Source organism: Falco naumanni, chromosome 6, assembly GCF_017639655.2.
Source record: "Falco naumanni isolate bFalNau1 chromosome 6, bFalNau1.pat, whole genome shotgun sequence".
Taxonomy (NCBI): Eukaryota; Metazoa; Chordata; class Aves; order Falconiformes; family Falconidae; genus Falco; species Falco naumanni.
The window spans coordinates 75,918,791-75,937,222 of NC_054059.1; the positions used below are offsets into that span (position 1 = coordinate 75,918,791).

General features: G+C 46.8%; 2 protein-coding genes across 4 annotated transcripts in view; one reads left to right on the forward strand and one right to left on the reverse strand.

Annotated features, from left to right (window-relative positions):
* MAP3K21 (mitogen-activated protein kinase kinase kinase 21) overlaps positions 1-10,536 on the reverse strand; it is a 43,411-nt gene extending 32,875 nt beyond the window's left edge. For 2 of the 3 annotated variants that reach the window (XM_040598356.1, XM_040598354.1), the window contains exon 1: positions 9,709-10,535. In XM_040598356.1, coding sequence (XP_040454290.1) covers positions 9,709-10,447 — 739 coding nt within the window. In that variant the 5' untranslated portion in view covers positions 10,448-10,535. Of the gene's footprint in view, positions 1-9,708 lie in introns of all 3 variants that reach the window. The other variant, XM_040598353.1, reaches the window with a different exon arrangement.
* Positions 10,537-15,285: 4,749 nt separating this feature from the next.
* Positions 15,286-18,432, forward strand: part of PCNX2 (pecanex 2) — a 159,806-nt gene continuing 156,659 nt past the window's right edge. The window contains exon 1 of the mRNA XM_040597716.1: positions 15,286-15,439. Coding sequence (XP_040453650.1) covers positions 15,287-15,439 — 153 coding nt within the window. The 5' untranslated portion in view covers position 15,286. The remainder of the gene's footprint in view (positions 15,440-18,432) is intronic.

Consider the following 18,432-nt stretch of genomic DNA (forward strand, 5'->3'; position numbering starts at 1 on the left):
GTATTGGATGTGTTGAAATTAGAGCACTTAATGCACAAAAAATGTCACTTCAAAATTCAAGTTTACAAAAGCTGAATATAAATATAGATACATAAATAGTAAAAACACATTCTACCTTTAAAGGTGACTTACTAACTGAAGTATAAGGGTGTAGGCTGATGTCACAGCCAAGACTTTAAGAGCCTGCTGTCACTAAAATACTTATCTTAATCTCCTCCCCAGTTATAGCCCCTCATCCTCACAGGTTCTTTTTTTTCCCCTGCCCTGAGTCCAGCAACTAGGTAGTCTTGGGAGACTGAACTAGCCAGACAGCTCAGCAGAAAACTAAGCCTGCAAATAAAACAGCTTAGAATAGTTTTCTGCTGGATCCCTCTGCTGATTTAACCCAGACCTACTGGCCATGCAGACAGAGGAGCAGATTCTGCTGACACGTGGGAGGGGGGAGAACCTGTGCCTGGAGATGGGTGAAGCCTCCTCCCACAGCTAGCTGCTACATCAAGCTGCACATCACCTGCTGTACTAAGTGAGAAGTCGAGCAACGTTTCAGAATTAATAGATCTAACCCCTTTTACATCTAGTTTTAATCAGACGTGTAACAATTGAATCCAGCTTTACTACTTTTTTCCATCATAAAATAATCTTTGATGAAATTCACTATTGAAAAGAACCAGTTGAATAAACTGAAGAAAAAAAAAATTTCTCCGTCCCTTTTAAGATGCCTACCACTACGAATCCAAACAAACTCTGGTTGTAGATGCTTAGTCAACTTCAGTCATTGAGTTCCCTTAGAACTTCATCAGTTAACATGAAACTCCTTTAACATCTTTCCTATGAGGAATTTTAATAGGTTACAGTCCATAAACTATCCTGACTTAGGTTGTCAGTTTCTTTGAGAGAGTTTTATTCCTTTAAAAACATTTTGCCAAACAACCTGCTTCAAAACAACGCAGAAAGAAACCCAGAATTTTTGAGCCCACTTTTTTAAACACAAAACTGGTGGAAAATAAATAAATAAATAATCAAAATGTATTCTGTGAGATAGAAGGATTCCTGCTTTCCATCCTTGCGGTTTCTTCAGTGGCTGAGGAACAGCACCCCTAGGACCATGCTTTTCCAAGAATTCTCATCATCTTTAATAGCACAGGCAAAACACCTACTTTGAAATGGGAGCTCTGCAAAACTGGCAGCACTACCTTTCACTTGGGAGGAGAAAATGGAAGGGAAAACCTGCTTTTTTGACTCAATAATTAGCATAACATTCAGTAATGAGTTAAAAAGTACCATTTTTCCCTTTTTGCATAACACATGAGGAAACAAATGCAATTAGTTTCAGGAAGAACAGTGGCATTTCATCCTAGTGGAAAAGAAAACCACAAAAGTGCCCCAACATTTAGAGCTAAAACATAACCAGTTCCAAGGTTTAATTTGCCCCATAATGAACCACAGCAATGAAGCAGTTACTCCTGCATTTTTGAGAGGGAGGGCCAACTTATCAGCTCCAAGTTAATAGCACACCTGCCAGAACACAGATTTTAGTCATTCTGAAGAGAACAAAGCATGATTATACAGCCAACACTGGCATGTCTAGGACTGATTTAACTGGAGCTATGACACCCCCCCCCCCCCAAAAAAAAAAAAAAAAAAAAAAAAGTTAAACTTGGCAGGAAGCTCCAAGAAGGAAGAATACTTCTGTGGTGACACTATACAAGTAAGTAACTTCTCCACCTTACCATATATAACCCATGACTAAGATACAAAATTTAAACATCCTCTTACTTTCAGTTACTAACCTGAGGTAAGCTCTCAGTAACATGGTCAAGTAAGATAAAAATGGTGAAATTATTTTTATAGTGTCAATCCAGGAAAGCACATTTATGATACCAGCTGTTATTTCAGTTCTGCTACTATAGACAGCCAAGTCATTCGGTATTTAATATATTTTATCTATTTCTATCTATACATATTGCCTATATTTTTGTTGACTTTAATGCCATAGTTTTGCCTCTAATAAAAACAAACAAACAAACCACAACCAGCAAGCCCAAAGCTCCAATAACAAAAAAAAATTGCCGCACTTTTTAGAGGCATTACTGAATGTCACTGAGATGACTTTCACTGTTTCACATTTTAAGAAATCACCAGAAATAAAATTCAAGGACAAAAGTCACCCATGCTGCAAACCCTCCTTGCAAACATGCATTGTACAAGGCCATTACATTTCAGAACTTGAAATACTGAAGCATGCTTAGAAAAAAGTTTATACTCAGTGATAAGGAAGCTTACAGATTGCAAACAAAAAGCCATTCTCTTCTAAGGTCAAAGAAACCACAAGATAGCATTCAACATCCAAATACAGTTCAATGATGTATAACTTCTCTATTCTTTTGAGGTTGCAGAACACAACACTCTAATAGAATAATAATTTTTGTTAAGAGGGTCCAAAGGCATGCATTGTGCTTGCAGTCCCAAGGGACGGGGTGGGGGAGAATAATCTGTAACTGAAAACTCAGTTATATTTCAATATTTCCTAATGCTAGGCTTACACTATCAATGCCCAAATCCCAACTCCATTCTGCAATCTGTTTATTTAAGTACAATATCTCATTTCACAAGTGTTATGGTCAGCAGCTAAACTTATTTCTCACTGTGTAGGTGAACGAACAAAACTGTGTAAGTATTTTTACAACTAATGGGAGGTGTTTAGCTGCTGTTTTTCCATTGACTTCTATGGAAACACGTTGCTCACTCGCTTCAGTTTTCAGAGGCAAGTATGTGACCACAGCCTTAGATACCAGCTTTAAAAAAAAACAAACCAAAAACCAAACACAAAACCACCAAGCCAAGTAATGCTTGAATTCTTCTTTAGTATCCAAATATGGCAAAGACTCTAATCCAAAGTCCTAGACTTCAATTTATAATGTTACCCCAATACAGAACTCTTTTTTTTCAAAATATACAGTCAGCAAATGTGACATACAGACTAGAACATGACTCCCCATGTTGGGCATCAAGAGGTCAGCAGCCTCTTGCAGAAATCTGCTAAGGAGAGAGTCCAACATGGAGCAGGAAAAGAGAAAAAACCTTCCAGCAGCTGTAAACCGATCACTAGGTGTCTTACAATGAGAGAGAGGAAAGACAAGGAGAAGATAAAGACATGAAGAACCAAGTAAGATCCAGAAAAAGATCAAAGTATCATTACTCTTGAATTAATAATACTACCTGTTAAAGACGCAAACAGCCTCAAGACCAAATACAGCACAACCCTACAGTTGTCGGATGGACATAGCTGGAGAAACATTAAGTGAAAGTCTGCATTAAAAATGAGTTATAAATGGGGTTATTTATATAGGTGTTTTAATTATGTGACATTTAGCTAGTGTTACAGCCTAGAGTCTCGTTTCCAGCATTAAGGACTATATATAAATATACCTGCACCTTGTTTACTTTGAGGGAATTTGTTCTAAATTAATGAGCATTTTTTTCCACCTGTTAATGTCCAGACTTGAGATACAGAAAACCACCAAGCGGTAGCAAGTTTCGAAGATAACAGATCAAGGTGAAATAAATGGCTATTGCGGTTAAGTCTTCAACTACAAGTAACATAACTGTTGGATGTTACTCCTCCTCTGGGAGCTTACAGACCGTACAAATAAATATTGTGCTACAGAGCAGTAGTTCACAAAATTTTATTTGACAGATACTGTATAAAAATCATTAAGTTCCTAAATACTAATTTTAAATGCTGAAACATAGCCTTCAACTGGAAATCAGCCTCTATGACATTGTAGTGCTAGTAATTTCTACTGCAGATCGAGACAATCACAGCAGTTACTCAAAACTGTTCTTTCTTGAATCCCAGCATCTTTCTGAACACAAAATATACAACATATTTATATACAGCAAGTAAATATATCAACTGAATATAAAATGGGCGTAACATAAAACATTTCCTTTGATGAGCTGGAAGAAGATACACCATAGCTCAAGGCTGCTAAGCATTTGCTGCTCCCACAGAAGCCAGCTAGCCTTCAGGGTCTCTAAAAAATAAAATCCCTGTCTACACAGTGTGAGCACACATCAAATAATGAAACAAAATTACTGGAAGTAATGTTTTATGAAGCAAAATGGACCACTTTCATATGACATAACTATATTCAAAAGAAAAACTTACTAGAATTCAGTGACGTGCTAACTTTTAACAGACCACAGCCTTCTGTTATCATGGGATGCTGTTTCCCAAATTGATGAAATTCTGCAATCCTGCCACAGTTTGCATAAGGGTGGCTTGATTTTGGTTTTTTGGTGGTTTGAGGGGGTTTGTTGGTGTTTGGGTTTTTTTAAGAATACAAAATGGACAAGGTTATTAAAACTAGAGCTCTTTCCTGCTATACACTTCCAGATGCTTCAGGATGTATGACCAGTTCTTATATTGTAATGCAGCAGTACTATCTTTACAGCAAAGCACAAGGCAGGGCTGCTGCCACTCAGAGATGAGACAGGAAGCAGGTGTACCTGGAACAATTTCTAGCTTTACGCAATTCAAATAATTAAGAATAGTGCAAACCACTTAATGACTGTGACTTCCTATACAAGCACAGCATGGAAAACTACAGCATAAGAATTTTAAACTGGTAAATAACTTCTGGCCCCACTATCTTATCTATCTGACGTTAGTCAAAGCGATACCACTTTCTCAGAGATGTGGCTCCTATGGGTTTTATGAAGGTCAGTTTCCTTATGGAAGAGGAACTCCAGTTAGTCCTTCAGAAAAAAAATGTTCATTCTCCTCCAGACCTCACAGATACCAGCCAGTAGGAGCTTAACAGTTAGCTAGGCAATACAAGCAGCTTCAAACCAATTACAGCACACGCAGCCTGCTATAGGAGGTGCAGGAGCCACCCGGTACTGGAGGTGCGCACCCTGGGACAGCCAGGCTTAGCCCATCGGGGACACTGAGGATGTGGAAGGAAACAGGAGAGTAGAAGTTCTGTGAATGAGAATGTCACGAGGACGAGAGGGAGGCGCAAAAGGCGCAAAATACATACCTGCAGAAAATCAGTTTTTTTAGTTTTGTTACAACATGATAGGCGAGCAGTAACTGGCACAGTGTTATTGACAGAAACAACTCCAAGATCCACTGCCACTACGAGACCTCTTGGAACTTTCCAAAGAAAGTTAGATTGAAGCTCAAATCTGCTGAAAAGCCATCTCTCTTCTTCCTCAAAACTACTAAAGACCATTCTAATAAAATTTAATTTTGAATTTTCTTGGTAACTGTACATTAGATGATTCTGAGCAAGTCTTCCCTGTTTAAAACACAGTCAAGAGACAAATTATGCACCCTAGTGATTTCAGAATAAAGTTCAGAAGACGGCAGATAGGCTTAACTCTAGTTTCTTTTTCTTCCTCTCTCCAGCCAGCTAGCATAAGTTGCTAGGTGGAGAAGTTAGAAAGGAAGTAGTTTTTATAAGTTCTTGAAAATATCTCCATTTAATTTTAAAGGTGCTTAATGGCATAACTTGAGCAACTCTGCTACAAATAACCTGTAAAAGCAAAGAACCAAAGACAATTTGTTCTTGCCTTTCTCAAACTCCAGGACACCATCCCACACCAAAAGCAACTGATTCAACAGTTCTGTCAAACCACATCACACCTCCTTTTTAGGTTTTAAAACCAAATGATTTCTATGTTCTGACTGCTTTTCATAAGACTAGTTTGAAGAATGTCACCTTAAATGGACGGTCCTCTTGCAGTTTTACTGTTCACTTGTATGTTTGATTCCTTCAGATTTCAAGTATTGCTCTCATTAGCACTGTCACGTCCAAATTCAACAATCCTTGAAACTCAAGCTGTCCTTAATCATTTCAAAAAGCAATATAAACTCAAGACACTTCAGACAGCTGCAAAGGATCCCGGGATGCCAGAAGAGCGGGTGAAAGCCATAGCAAAGTGAACCCTACTCACATATCCATCTACAACAAACCACTTTATCAGTATTGTGTTAGTACACATAATCTGCACAGAATCAGCTTTGTGCTTTACTTTGCATTCATGGATGGGCCTATGCCGTAAGCAAGATACTCTGAACTTTTTGTAACTTCTCCTACAAGTACACAAAGCTGCTGCACTAGAGATAAACTGCTTATTTTTTAAGGTAAAAGTCTGAAATGTGACTGTTAAGTGCACAGTCTGAAATCAATCCCAGAATTGCAAACCTCTGCTTTCTCTACACTAGACTTCAGAAAATAAAAACCTTGCATACTCTACCCAAACATATTACTAGCCTTCTTCAGAATACTAAAAAGAATCAGGAGAAGCTGCACCAAGCCCTTAAAAAACCACTGGTCTCATAACTAATCGGGTGAGTGCCCTTGCTCACAAAAAAGCATTTTGACTCCACCAGAGAAAAAAAAAGTTACCCTTTCAAAGAGTCAGCAAAACAGCTGAGATGGGCTAAAAAGACATGTAAGTATTAGTGCCCAGTCTTGCAGATGAATGCTTGTCTTTTATTTTCAGAAAAACATAACTTTATCGTAATCGACTGACACACTTAACCAAGTTTAAGTTTGAACCCAGGAGACAGTTAAGAATGTTCAAGTATTTTTGCGATTTTTAAGACCCCTGCCTTTCAGTCAAAATATCGTTTAACTCAAAACTCCTTGACTATCCATGATGGTTTGAAAAACTTTCTTTCAATTTTTTTCTCCAGGCTTTAGATAGGTAAAGTTAACCTAAAATTAAGGATTAGGAGGTGATCTTCTTAATCTATAAAGTATATCTATGAACATAAAAAAACATAAGAACTGCTTATGAGGACGTTATTCTCAAAATAGACCATGTTCTTTTTCAGAGAAACTTCTCACCATGCCACCTGCACAAGATTTTATAAAGCACCCACAGTTTGCAAATCAACATTAGAGGCCATGGATACTATGTTTCATTTTATCACACATACCCAAAGCTAAAAGTGTTCTTTACACCTTTGTCTGTTTCTGAATAACCTTTAAATAGTAAGTTTATTTTACAATTCTACAGAATTGAAGAAGCTGCTACCAACATAACTCAAGAGTTGCTCCTTACTTCCTTGTTCAGCCCTCAAGCTTGTTAGTTTTTCTTCCCAACATAGGAAACATTTGCATATCTATTTGTTTCCCTTTTTTTTTTTTGCTTTGGCAGAAACAAAAACCTTTTCCCACCTCCCAAAAAAGGAGCCCAAGGAAACTTGTGCATACAAACTTAGATGGTCGTTGTTGTTATTAAAACCCTGCTGCGGCTCTCATGGCTCTTCTGTTTGTGGCACCTTCTCCCCCGTCACGTCAATTTGGCACCAGTGAAACCACACCAGAGACGCTGTCCTACAGATTCCAATTCCATAAAACTACTTGGAGAGAAATAACACCCTTGTCTTTGAGATGCTGGCTTTGCCTATTGCCTGCCAACCACAAGCCCAGACATATATCCTTTCTGGATCAAATACACTGGTGGAAGGGGCTCCCTTTCCCTGACTGGAAAAATTAGTTCCTGCCTGTTTGCTAAGGAAGTAGCTCGAGTAGCTTTCCTTACTACACCATGTTAAGGACAGTCATTTTTCTAATTTGTTGGACAAGGAAGAAAAACTCCTTCTTAATGAAAATAACTGAGCTAGCACAAAACTCAAACATTTGTATACTACCTAGAACTGCTTAATGGAGAGAACTGAACCACTACCACCAGCAGTCTATGAAAAGCAGCAGCGAGCAGCCGAGGAACGCATGCCGCTGGATCCCTGCCTGCAGCTATAGCCACTGCTGAACTGTTACTAGCCACACCAAACAAGTCCATCGGTCAACCCTGGCAGGTTTCCACTCCCACTGTGTGAGACTGGAAAAGACTACAGTAAAAGTATAAAGTGAAACTTCTGATGAACGGATGGGTTAATAGAACAGGGGATACTGTCACGATTGGCAGTCATTTTAAATTCCATGTTGAACTTAATTACAATAGTGTACAATAGTATATTGCACCACTAGCATACCATTGTCTTCCAATGTTGTCATTCAGCTGGCTGATCAAGAGACATAATTTTATTTACCATATTCGATACTGTATTCAAACTTCACTACAAAATCTGGGTGAGAAAACTAAGTAGCTAATTAAGCACATGTGCAACAGCAGTAATGAAAGCAGCAAAACAGGTACATATACCAAAGTTATAACCAAAGCATGTTTTTTTAAAATGCTCTGCCATTATCCACATACACAGAGGTGATAACGGTAATCAGTTCACAGCAGTAACTGACTCAGCTCTAGGTGCTACGCTAAACCACAGGGTTATGAATTCATTTCAGATATGGACTTTGCCATTGTCACCTTGGGAGGCTCAAATGCAGCAACCCACTTTTGTCTAAGGAAAGCCACTTAATACTTAAGGTACAGCAACTCAGTAAACACAGCAGCTGACTAGGAGGGCACAAGCTGCCTACAGACAACTTGCTAGAAATTAAGATGTTGGCCATGACCTGAAAGGTATGTTCCAAGAGTTTATTGTCTTGTGCTACAGACAGAACCACAAAGGTAGCTGAGCTAGGTCCTTTCTTTATCAAATAGTGAAAGTATTCTCAGGAACAGTCCCATGACTGAGCCTTGTCTTAACAACCCATGCATGATGACCTTCAAGACACGCTGCAAAGGGCTTTTAAAACAAAGTGCTTCAAACTTGAATGAAGCTTTTTTATTTCTACTGGACTATTTAAGGACTCCTAACGGGGGTGGGAGGGAAGTAACATGTTGCTGCACATTTGGCACATTCAGAACAAAAAGGAAAGCGAGTTAAAATGGCTTTAGACATTTACGGAAGCATACAGATTTCCCCTTTTGGGTCACCAATTCAAAACACAACTATAACAGCAAGTCATAAACATCTGCTCTAGTAAGACAGCCTTCCAACACCACAACTGCCAAAATCCTAGATGCTCTCGTACTGACAGACGGACCAAGGATCCATTCAGCATGAACTGAACAGCAACCTCGTCTTTTCAGGTGCCTTTGTCTGTGCCAACGGCTGAAAGCAAATCTGGCAAGTGCACAAGAGTTTCTACTGGTTTTAAGCCACCGTCTTTTCTGTCTTGGTGTTTGCCAAGCGGGTGAATTTCAGCAACGCTAAACGCACACAACGAAAAACAGAAATACGTATGATCGCTCAGCAGCGAAACCTTATTAAGCCTTTCCTTTCCAAGGCGCTGGGTTTGCTGTAACCTTCAAAAGCTAGGGCCGCACAGCGCGGTAAGAGAAGTCTTCTGGATGTGCACTGTGGTCGCGCACGGGGTTCTGTCCCGCTTCAAGGGAGCTGCCGGGACGGGGCTCTGCCTGCGCCGCAGGTGAGCTCTCTTCCCCCGCCCTTCCGCTGCCAGCCCGCCGCCAGGCAACCACCCCGCCGCCAGCCCCAGCTGCTGGCACGGGCTGCCCGAGCCGCCCATGTTGCGACACCCGCCGCCCGGTGAAGCCAGGCTCCCGACCCGTGCCCGGCCGCGGCCCGGCCGCCCGTTCGCCGAGCGAGCCGCCCCCGCGCCGTCACGGCGGGCCCACACGGCCCCGCTCGCCGGGCAGCCTGAGGCGGGCGCCGCCGCCGCGGCCCGGGGAGCCCCTCGCCGTCCCCTCGGCCGCCCGCGGCGGTGCGAGGGCCCCTCCTCACCCCGGCATCCCCCCACCCCCGCCCCGGCCGGGACTCACTGTTGCTCGACTTGAGGTCCCGGTGCAGGATGGGGACGATGGCCTGGTCGTGCAGGTAGAGCATGCCGCGGGCGATCTGCACCGCCCAGTTCACCAGGATGTGCGGCGGGATGCGGCGGCCCCCGCGGGCGGCCCCGGCCCCGGGGGCGGCGGCGGCGGCCAGGGCCCGGTTGAGGGAGCCGCCGCGGGCGAACTCCATGACGAGGCAGAGGTTGGGCTCCCGCAGGCAGACCCCGTGCAGGGCGATGATGTTGGGGTGCCTCAGCATGGAGAACAGCTTGGCCTCCTGCCGCACGCTCTCCGCCGTTGCCGTGATGTCCTCGTCGGGGTCTTGGCGCGCCGCCTTCACGGCCACCTCGCGGCCCCGCCAGGTGGCCCGGTACACCTTCCCGAAGCCTCCCACGCCGATGATCTCCTGCAGCTCCAGGTGCTGGAAGTCGATCTCCGTCAGGCTTCCCGCGGGGTCCCCCCGCCCGCCGCCGCCGCTCGCCGCCGCCACCCCGCCGCGGGGCTGCCGGGTCACGTAGTTGGCGGGGAAGATGCCGAGACGGTGGCGGATCTTCCCCGCCCACCAGCCGTCGTCGCCGGACACGGCCGCGTCCTGCGACAGCACCTCCACCACGTCCCCCCGCCGCAGGCTCAGCTCGTCCTCGCCGCTCGCCTCGTAGTCGTACAGCGCCGTCCACAGCGGGCACGAACCCCCGCCGGCGGCCGCCGCCCCGGCGCCCGGCAGAGCCATGGCAGCGACCTCAGCCCTGGCGGCCGCCAGCGCCGCCGACGCGGGGGCGCCCGCCCAGCCGCATCCTCACCTGCCGCCGCCGCCGAGCGGGAGCCGCGGGAGGGGCAGGGGCGGGGCCTGGGGCAGGGGCGGGGCCGCCCGGCCCGGTCGCCGCCGCCGCCGCCGCGGGTCTCCGGCAGGTAGGGCGCAAGCGCGCGCGGGGAAGGCGGGGAAGGGGAGCGGCGGCGCCCCGCGGCCTCCCTCCCGCCTCCGCGCTTTGCCCCCGGGGATTGGCCGCCGGCCGTCACGTGGGGCCGAGGGCTGGGGGCGGGGGAGCGGGCGGGCAGGTAGGTGCCCGCGCGCGCCCGCCCACGCGCGCAGACTGGCAGGCTCCGGCCGCCGCGGGGAGGGGGCGGGGCGCGCGGCTGAGGTGGTCGTCTACGGTCCCCTCCGGGCAGGGGCGGCGTAACGGCACCGCGGCGAACGGGGGGGGCCCGGTGCGGCACCGGGCGGAGCCCGTGGGCCCCGGCGAAGCGGTGTCTCGGCGCGGTCCGCCCGCCCCGGCCCGCTGTATCCCCGGGGGCGGCGGGGCAGGCCGGGGGTTCGCGCTTCCGCCGGCAGCTCCCCCTCTCCGTGGATGTCCGCGCTGAGGACTTCCCCGGAATAAAACCCGGGCAGTTCCTGAGGAAACCGAGCTTCCGCGGCTCGTGTTTCCTCTTCCACCCGCCTGCGCACGGGCCGAGGGGCTCCCGGCTCCGCCTGGCGCAGTGGCACAACCCCTGCCTTAGGGGGTTGCCTGGAAATCAGCAACTGCTGCGCCCGTGCTACTTCTGGATCAAGACTTTTCTGGTTTTAGGTGGAAAAATGGTATCGCTTCCTAAACCACAGCAGACGGAGGGGAGCGTGTGGGCCGCCAGCGCTGCGGTTCAGAGCACATGTGTTGCCATCCTCGGAGCTGATGGCTGTGTGTGGCGGGAGCTGTGGTTCTGGACAAGGCCAGGCCCTGGGTGGGTGGGAAAGGCCTGGGGAAGGTGTCACACCACGCTGCCACGTAGAATAGCTTGGCACAATGAATGCTTCTCCTCGCACAAACCCCCACCGCTGGAGCGCTGTGCATCCCTACACAAACACAGTTTGCGGCTGGATATCGCAGGGCTAAGGTTCCAACATAAAGGCAGTAATTACAAAAAAAAATAATTACGGTACCCAGAAATCAGAAATTCATGTTTATCCCGCTGTCTAAACTGTGTTTATAGTTGTACACACGAGGCAAAAATAAAATTACGCAGAAAGGGACTTACTGAACCATGTTAACCAAAAAGAAAGAATGCAAAACCTGCATGTCTTATCGACTCTTTTCCCATTTCCTTTAATATAAGATTGCCTTGAAGCTATTCAGAGAGATAATTACAAGCCTTTTCCTTATCTGCATATTTGCCTTATTATAAAAGCCATGAAGCATGTTGTAATACAAGCATTCTGCCACACAAATTCCACCTTGAACTTTATCTGTTATCTAAAAGAATCTGCAGGAGCTAATTAAGTGTGGAATGTTTTGGGTCAGAGGAGGTATTGGTTGCAGTACAGTGAAAAGTTTAAACGTTTATTTAGAGCTATTACTCCAGAATTTGTTCTCTGAAGTACTACTGTCCGTTGGAAATTACTACACTTGAGTTATTCTTTGTGCTGTGTTTCTTGAGCACCTACTGCTCTAGGATCTTGGTATAAGGAGTTCTAATAATGGAAATAAAGTTACAGAGGACACTAACGCAGCTGTAGCTTTTCTGGTGGCACCATCTAGTGGAGTTGCCGCTGAGAAGAGTGGCATACAGGGCAAAGCTTTCGGCTTGGTCTGTCATTGGCATCTCTTGAGAAAAAAGTGGTAGCATTTCAGCACTCTTGCAACTATAGATACAGCACTGTGCATCTACGTGTCTCTGGAACGCATGTCCTGATCTGGATATTACAGGAACCCTTCATTTCTGCGAGTACCATTATACCAAAAAACATTTGGTGTCAACATTATCCAAAGTCAAGGAAGAGTTGAAAGCTATGAGCGATGGGCAGACAAGACACCCTAATAAGACACAATGTTATATCAACCCCAATGAAGCCTGCATTATCTGGGATTTCCAAATAATAACCTACATGAGTTAGAAGTCTCAAGGAGAGAGGAGGTTTTGAAGAAGCTTTTCATTTCCACCTCTGTTTACTCATCTCTTTTGGAGCTGTGCTTGTAATTGATTTTATTTGCCAGTACGCCTGGTGGAAAACAACTTCCATAGTTTTTGAAAATTAACATTTTTGATTACTACACATCAAAAATATTATTCATAGCTGGCTATTACACTTGATTCAGTCATTACATTTGTGTTAACCAACTTTGTCATCTTGCAAAAGAATCTGCAAAGGGTAAAAAAATATAAAAATTTCCACTCAACAAGGGAGCAGTTTTAGTAAGATGTGTTTACAGGAGTAGCATACGAGGCGCTGCTGGGACTGTGCCTCCTTCATAGAGCTCAAGAGACTTCACTGCTTACTGAGGACACACCAAGCAAGTACTCGAGCCTTGTGGCTGTGGATCCACAGGTATCGGAAGGGTACCAGTGCTGCTGAAAGGAACAGTGCCGTTCCTCCCCTGCTCCTCATTCCTGCTGCTGTATTGTCCATCCCATCAAGCCAACACAGGCATCCAACATGGCCACATTGCCTGCAACATCAGGAAGCGAGCTGAGATGTGGTTCATTAGCTCACAGATACGGTTGTTTAATAGCATCTTTGGTCTCTTTTACCTTTGTCTAAAAGGTCCGTGCAGAGTACATGAGAACAGCATGTTTTGTCCATGAAGCTGTAGCCACAGTCAGGAGCAATGAAAGTAGGGTAAATTTGGTGAAGTAATGTGCAAGCTGCTTGGCTGCCCCCATTTTGTACACACATCCTTCACAAAACTAACTGCAACAAAAGTCTATACTTGTGGAAAAGGCCCTGGAAGGTGTTGACGAGAGACATGCAATTGAAGTTCACAGTGATTTTCTGATGGTAGACGGTAAGAAGGAGTGTGTGCTGTGTATGATCAGCTCTGGTGTTCACGGCCTAGCCTGATGCCCCTTCCTTCAGGGGTATCCCATAGGGATATGCCCCCTATCCATATGTCTCATCCTTCACTGCCTTTGGCCTCCCCTGCTGAAGGCTTCCACTTGGTTCCATCCCCCATTCAGCTTCACTTCCCCCTGCTTCCCGCACCCAGGCTCCCCTGCCCCTGATGTACCTCTTCACTCTGCTAATTTGAGGTCAGCTGCCATGAAATTCTTTAACGCAAGGCAGACTGTGTTTCACTTTAAACTCATTCATAAAAGAAACCAAATGGTTTTTAAGGAATTTGCCCAACTGCCTGCCCAACATACAGCTCAAAAAGACAAAAAAAGGTCAACACTAAAGTTGGGCAAAGATCCGAAACTCATGATGCATCAAGCAAAATGAGTAACTGACAATGAAACAAGATGGTGGGGGTTGTGACAGCAGTAAGTTTGTAGATGACAGCAAGTTGGGTGGGAGTGTTGATCTGCCTGAGGGCAGGAAGGCCCTGCAGAGGGATCTGATGGGCTGAAGCCAATTGTATGAGGTTCCACAAGGCTCACTGCTGGGTCTTGCACTTGGGTCACAGCAACCCCACACAGCGCTACAGGCTGGGGCAGGGGGCTGGGAACTGCCTGGTGGGAAAGGGCCTGGGGGTGCTGGTTGATGGGCATCTGAACAGGAGCCAGCAGTGTGCCCAGGTGGCCAAGGCGGCCAACAGCATCCTGGCTTGTAGCAGACACAGCGTGGCCATCAGGAGCAGGGCAGTGCCCGTCCCCCTGCGCTGGGCACCGGTGAGGCCGCCCCTGGACCCCTGCGTTCAGCTTTGGGCCCCTCGCTGCAGGGGGACGTGGAGGGGCTGGAGCGTGTCCAGAGCCGGGCAGGGGGCTGGGGCAGGGGCTGGGGCACCAGCCTTGTGAGGGGCGGCTGAGGGACCTGGGGGGGTTGGCCTGGAGAGGAGGGGGCTCAGGGGGGACCTGATCGCTCTCCGCAGCCACCTGACAGGGGCCGTAGGCAGCGGGGGTCGGTCTCTTCTCCCGGATAACGAGCGACAGGACGAGAGGAAACGGCCTCACGTTGCGCCAGGGGAGGTTCAGGTTGGGTATCGGGAAAATTTCTTCCCGGGAAGGGTGGTGAAGCGTTGGGACAGGCTGCCCAGGGCGATGGTGCCGTCGCCATCCCTGGAGGTGTTTAGAGCCCGCGTGGACGCGGTGCTGAGGGCCGTGGGTTAGTGCTGGGCTTGGCAGGGCTGGGGTAGCGGCCGGACCTGATGAGCTTAAAGGGCTTTTCCCACCTAAACGACTCTGTGCCGCTCCGACCGACGCGGCCCGCAGCTCCGCCGCCAGAGCCGCTGCCGCCCGTCGGCCGCGCATTTTTTGCACCTGCGGAGGCACCTCGATCCGCCCGGGGCGGGACGCCGCGGTGACGGACGCTTCCGCGCCAGAACGGCCCCCCCGCCCCCTGCCCGCCGCGGCGCGGCTCGGCCCGGCCCCTCTCCGCCCTGCGCTCTCTCCGCGCTGCCGCCCGCTACCGGCAACCGGGCGCGGCCCCCGGCCCGGCGGTGGGGCAGCGGCCCCCGCACCGCGGTGGGGACGCGCGGGTCGCTGTGTCCGGCGGAGAGGGGGGGCGGCCCGTTGGCAGCGGCCTCCCGGCGGCGGCGGCGCTCGGGGTGGGGCGGGCGGGATGCTCGGCGTCGCGGGGCACCATGGGAGAATCCGCGGGCGCCCGGCATGGCGGCGGCGGCGGCGGGCGGCTGAGGGGCGGCGGTGGCGGCGGGGGTCGGCCATGGTGTCGCCGGCGGCGCGGCTGGTGGGGCAGGGCGTGTGGGCGGCGCTGACCGGGGGCTGGTACCACGACCCGGAGCAGGGCGCATTCACCAACAGCTGCCACCTCTATCTGTGGCTGTTCCTGCTGACGCTGCCCATGGCCCTGCACCTGGTGAGACCCGGCCCGGGGCGCGGCGGGGGGGCGGGGGGCGCGGGCCCGGCCTGGGGGCGGCGGGGGTCTGAGCTCCACGGGGGGCACCTGGCTTCTGAGGGCAGGGGGTGGGGGTGTTAAAAGATAGGTCTTTCCCGAAGGATTTTGTCCCTAAAGGTTAACGGCGGGTGCGTTAGTCCGGGGCTGGACCCCTTAATCCTGCTGAGGCAGCTGGTGGGGCGCCTCGGGAAGGGGTGCAACGCCGGCCTCTGCAAGTGCTGCACGGCTGTGGGGACGCTAGTTCGAAAAAAGCTCTTGTAGAGCCTAAGTCTGCTCCAGCCTTACCTGCTGAGAAGGGTAAATAGATGGAAAAATCCAAATAGCACATCATTAATATGCCTTGCTGAATGTCACTGGTGAGTCACGTGGCTCTTCGTGACATGCAGCTCTCTTTGTGCTCAAAGTTAAATGTTGCAAATAAATAATTTTAATATCTGGAGTTCATTGCCAGACTTTAAGATTATTGTCTTTGAAAACTTGAAACTTTTGCTCCTTTTTTGTGTTTTCCTACTGTGCGAGAAGAGCTTAAAAGCGTGGTTTGCTGGATCATTACGTCTATTCATTGGTGTGCTCTTTAGTGATTATAACTGAATATTGCTTCCACTGGAAAAAGATTCCATCCTTTTGGTTCTCACGGTGACTCAACTAAGTTCTGTAGATATTTTTTTTTTTTTGTAAAATTTCTGAATAGGTCTCTTCACCTTTCATGGTCAGACATTGGCCTGATTTTCAAAGGAGCATTCATGAATCCCTCTGCAATCCCAGTGAAAGGCAGATCTTGTATTTTTAAAAAACCAGTTGGTATACTGTATTTTGTGGTGTGGGCTGTAGTAGATTCCTATAAGCATGGCTTAACATGGAGTTAATGAACTGATTGATAAGGCCTGTTTCCTATGCAAAGCACCAAGAGTCTTACATTGTAGGATTTACTGTCAAAGTGGTTTTTGTGATTAAAAAGAAAAAAAAAAGTAAAGATTAATTTTTTTTTCAGTTGATGCATGCATCTAGAAGAATATTTATTTCCTTGTGGGAAACTTCTGAACTAATAGCATGGAAGAAGGCATGCAGGGTTGCACAAAATAGCACTGGATACAAAGGTTTTATACCACAGCTACAGTAAAAAAAGACATTATTTAACGGGAAGGGGAGAAAACCTAACTTATCTACTGAACTCTGTTTCTCTGTCAGGCTTCATCTTTGCCTATCTAGGTGGACTTGCTTTTTCTGCAGACTGGCCAACTTTATGATGAATCATCTGGTTAAATGCAGGACTTGTGTTATTGAGCTATATACTGCTATGGGAATGCTTCATCCTTGATAAGAATAATGCATTTATTATGCTGGCTGCTTGAGAGTAATGATGTCCTTAAGTATTTGTTTTCTTGCTTATAAGTAGTTGTGGTTTGTAAACTTTGTGCAAGACATGCATTCTTGCCACTCGGACACTCGAACCTGCTTTTTAACAGGAGGTTTTCTCTGGGCAGTTTTATTCAGTAATGTTTGGGGCGATATTTATGTTACACTTGACACCAATAGTTTTGGATTCGGCTAAAGCACTAAGTGACATTTCTTGAAATGGCAAAGTCAAAACAAGTCAGAGTGCTACTACTTAAAATTTTGCTTTGCTTGGGATGATATCTTAATCAGACTTTTATCAAAGACAGCCTCTCTGAAATGGTTTGATTTGAATGAAATGGCAAACCTCATCCAGCTGTTTTTAGATTTTTTTCACACTGGCTCAGCAGAGACATGCTGACAGTAGTGTCGGGAAGCTTATAGTATCAAGTTGTGTCTGTCGTGTGGATCGAGGATTTCACTCTAGCTTTGTCAGCATAGCTTACTTTGGTACTAATGGTTCCTTTATTAGCTTCTCCACCTCTGAAAATGTAGATCTGTATTTCCATGTCTTCCTTTTCTTTCTCATTTATCCTGTGTAACAGTAAATATACAATTAAAAATATACATCGGATATTATTTGGAGCATTGCTGGTGTTAAAATCAACTTTCAAAATTCTCATGAGATCTCTTCTAACTTTTCCATTTCAACTCTCATAATAGGTTAAGAATTAAAGTTACCTTATTCCACCAAGAAGTCCAGGGTTCCCAGGTGTTTTGTGTACAAAAATAGTGGCAATTGTTATGCAAAGTCACTGGGCTGAATTCAGCCCCAGTGAAACACCAGTGACACAGAGATGCGCAACCTTGGGAATGCTTGTACTATAGCTTATTTTACAAGCCACAAGGGAATGTGCATCCACGTTTTGGTGAGTCCCCAGAGTGGCTTCTTGAGTGTTTCTTCTGCCTTGTGTTGGATAGGAAGCCCTTGAACTTAAAGGGTTGTTAGTTCATACGCATTAGATCTTCAAATTATGCTGTGATAGAAGTATGATGTGGCAGTATAAGGGTGTGGGCACATAAATTACTCAGAGGTAAACTGTAATAAAACTTGCAGTGTGTTAACTGCTTCCTGTCCCATTTGGCCACACTTAACCTCTCTGTAAAAGTAAGGATATACCTCCACAAAAGAGAGGTAAGCTACACTGTACTTACTGTATTTATTGTGTGGTAGGATGCACACTTACAACTGAATGTACACCTGGACTTTTGTTTGCTGCCTGTTTTCCCGTGTTTTATACTGTGTGATGGACAACTCCTTCTTAATTCACCTAAATTAACATAAAAATATTTCTCTTTGGCTCTAATATTGTAATTCCCACTCATACCCCTGCCAACCTGAGGTAGTGGCTGGCTGCATGTTTTATTTAGTGGTTTCCTCATTTGTGTTCTGTAGCACCCAAGACAGTGAGGCCCAGGTGCAGCACTGTCTTGCTTTAGATGCATCAGGTGGGATACATCTGGGTCTAATTGACATTAGTAATTCAATCCAATTTATAAGGTGTGGTATTTTGTTTAGAGGTTACACACCTTTATATGAGGAGGTATGTACCTTAGTC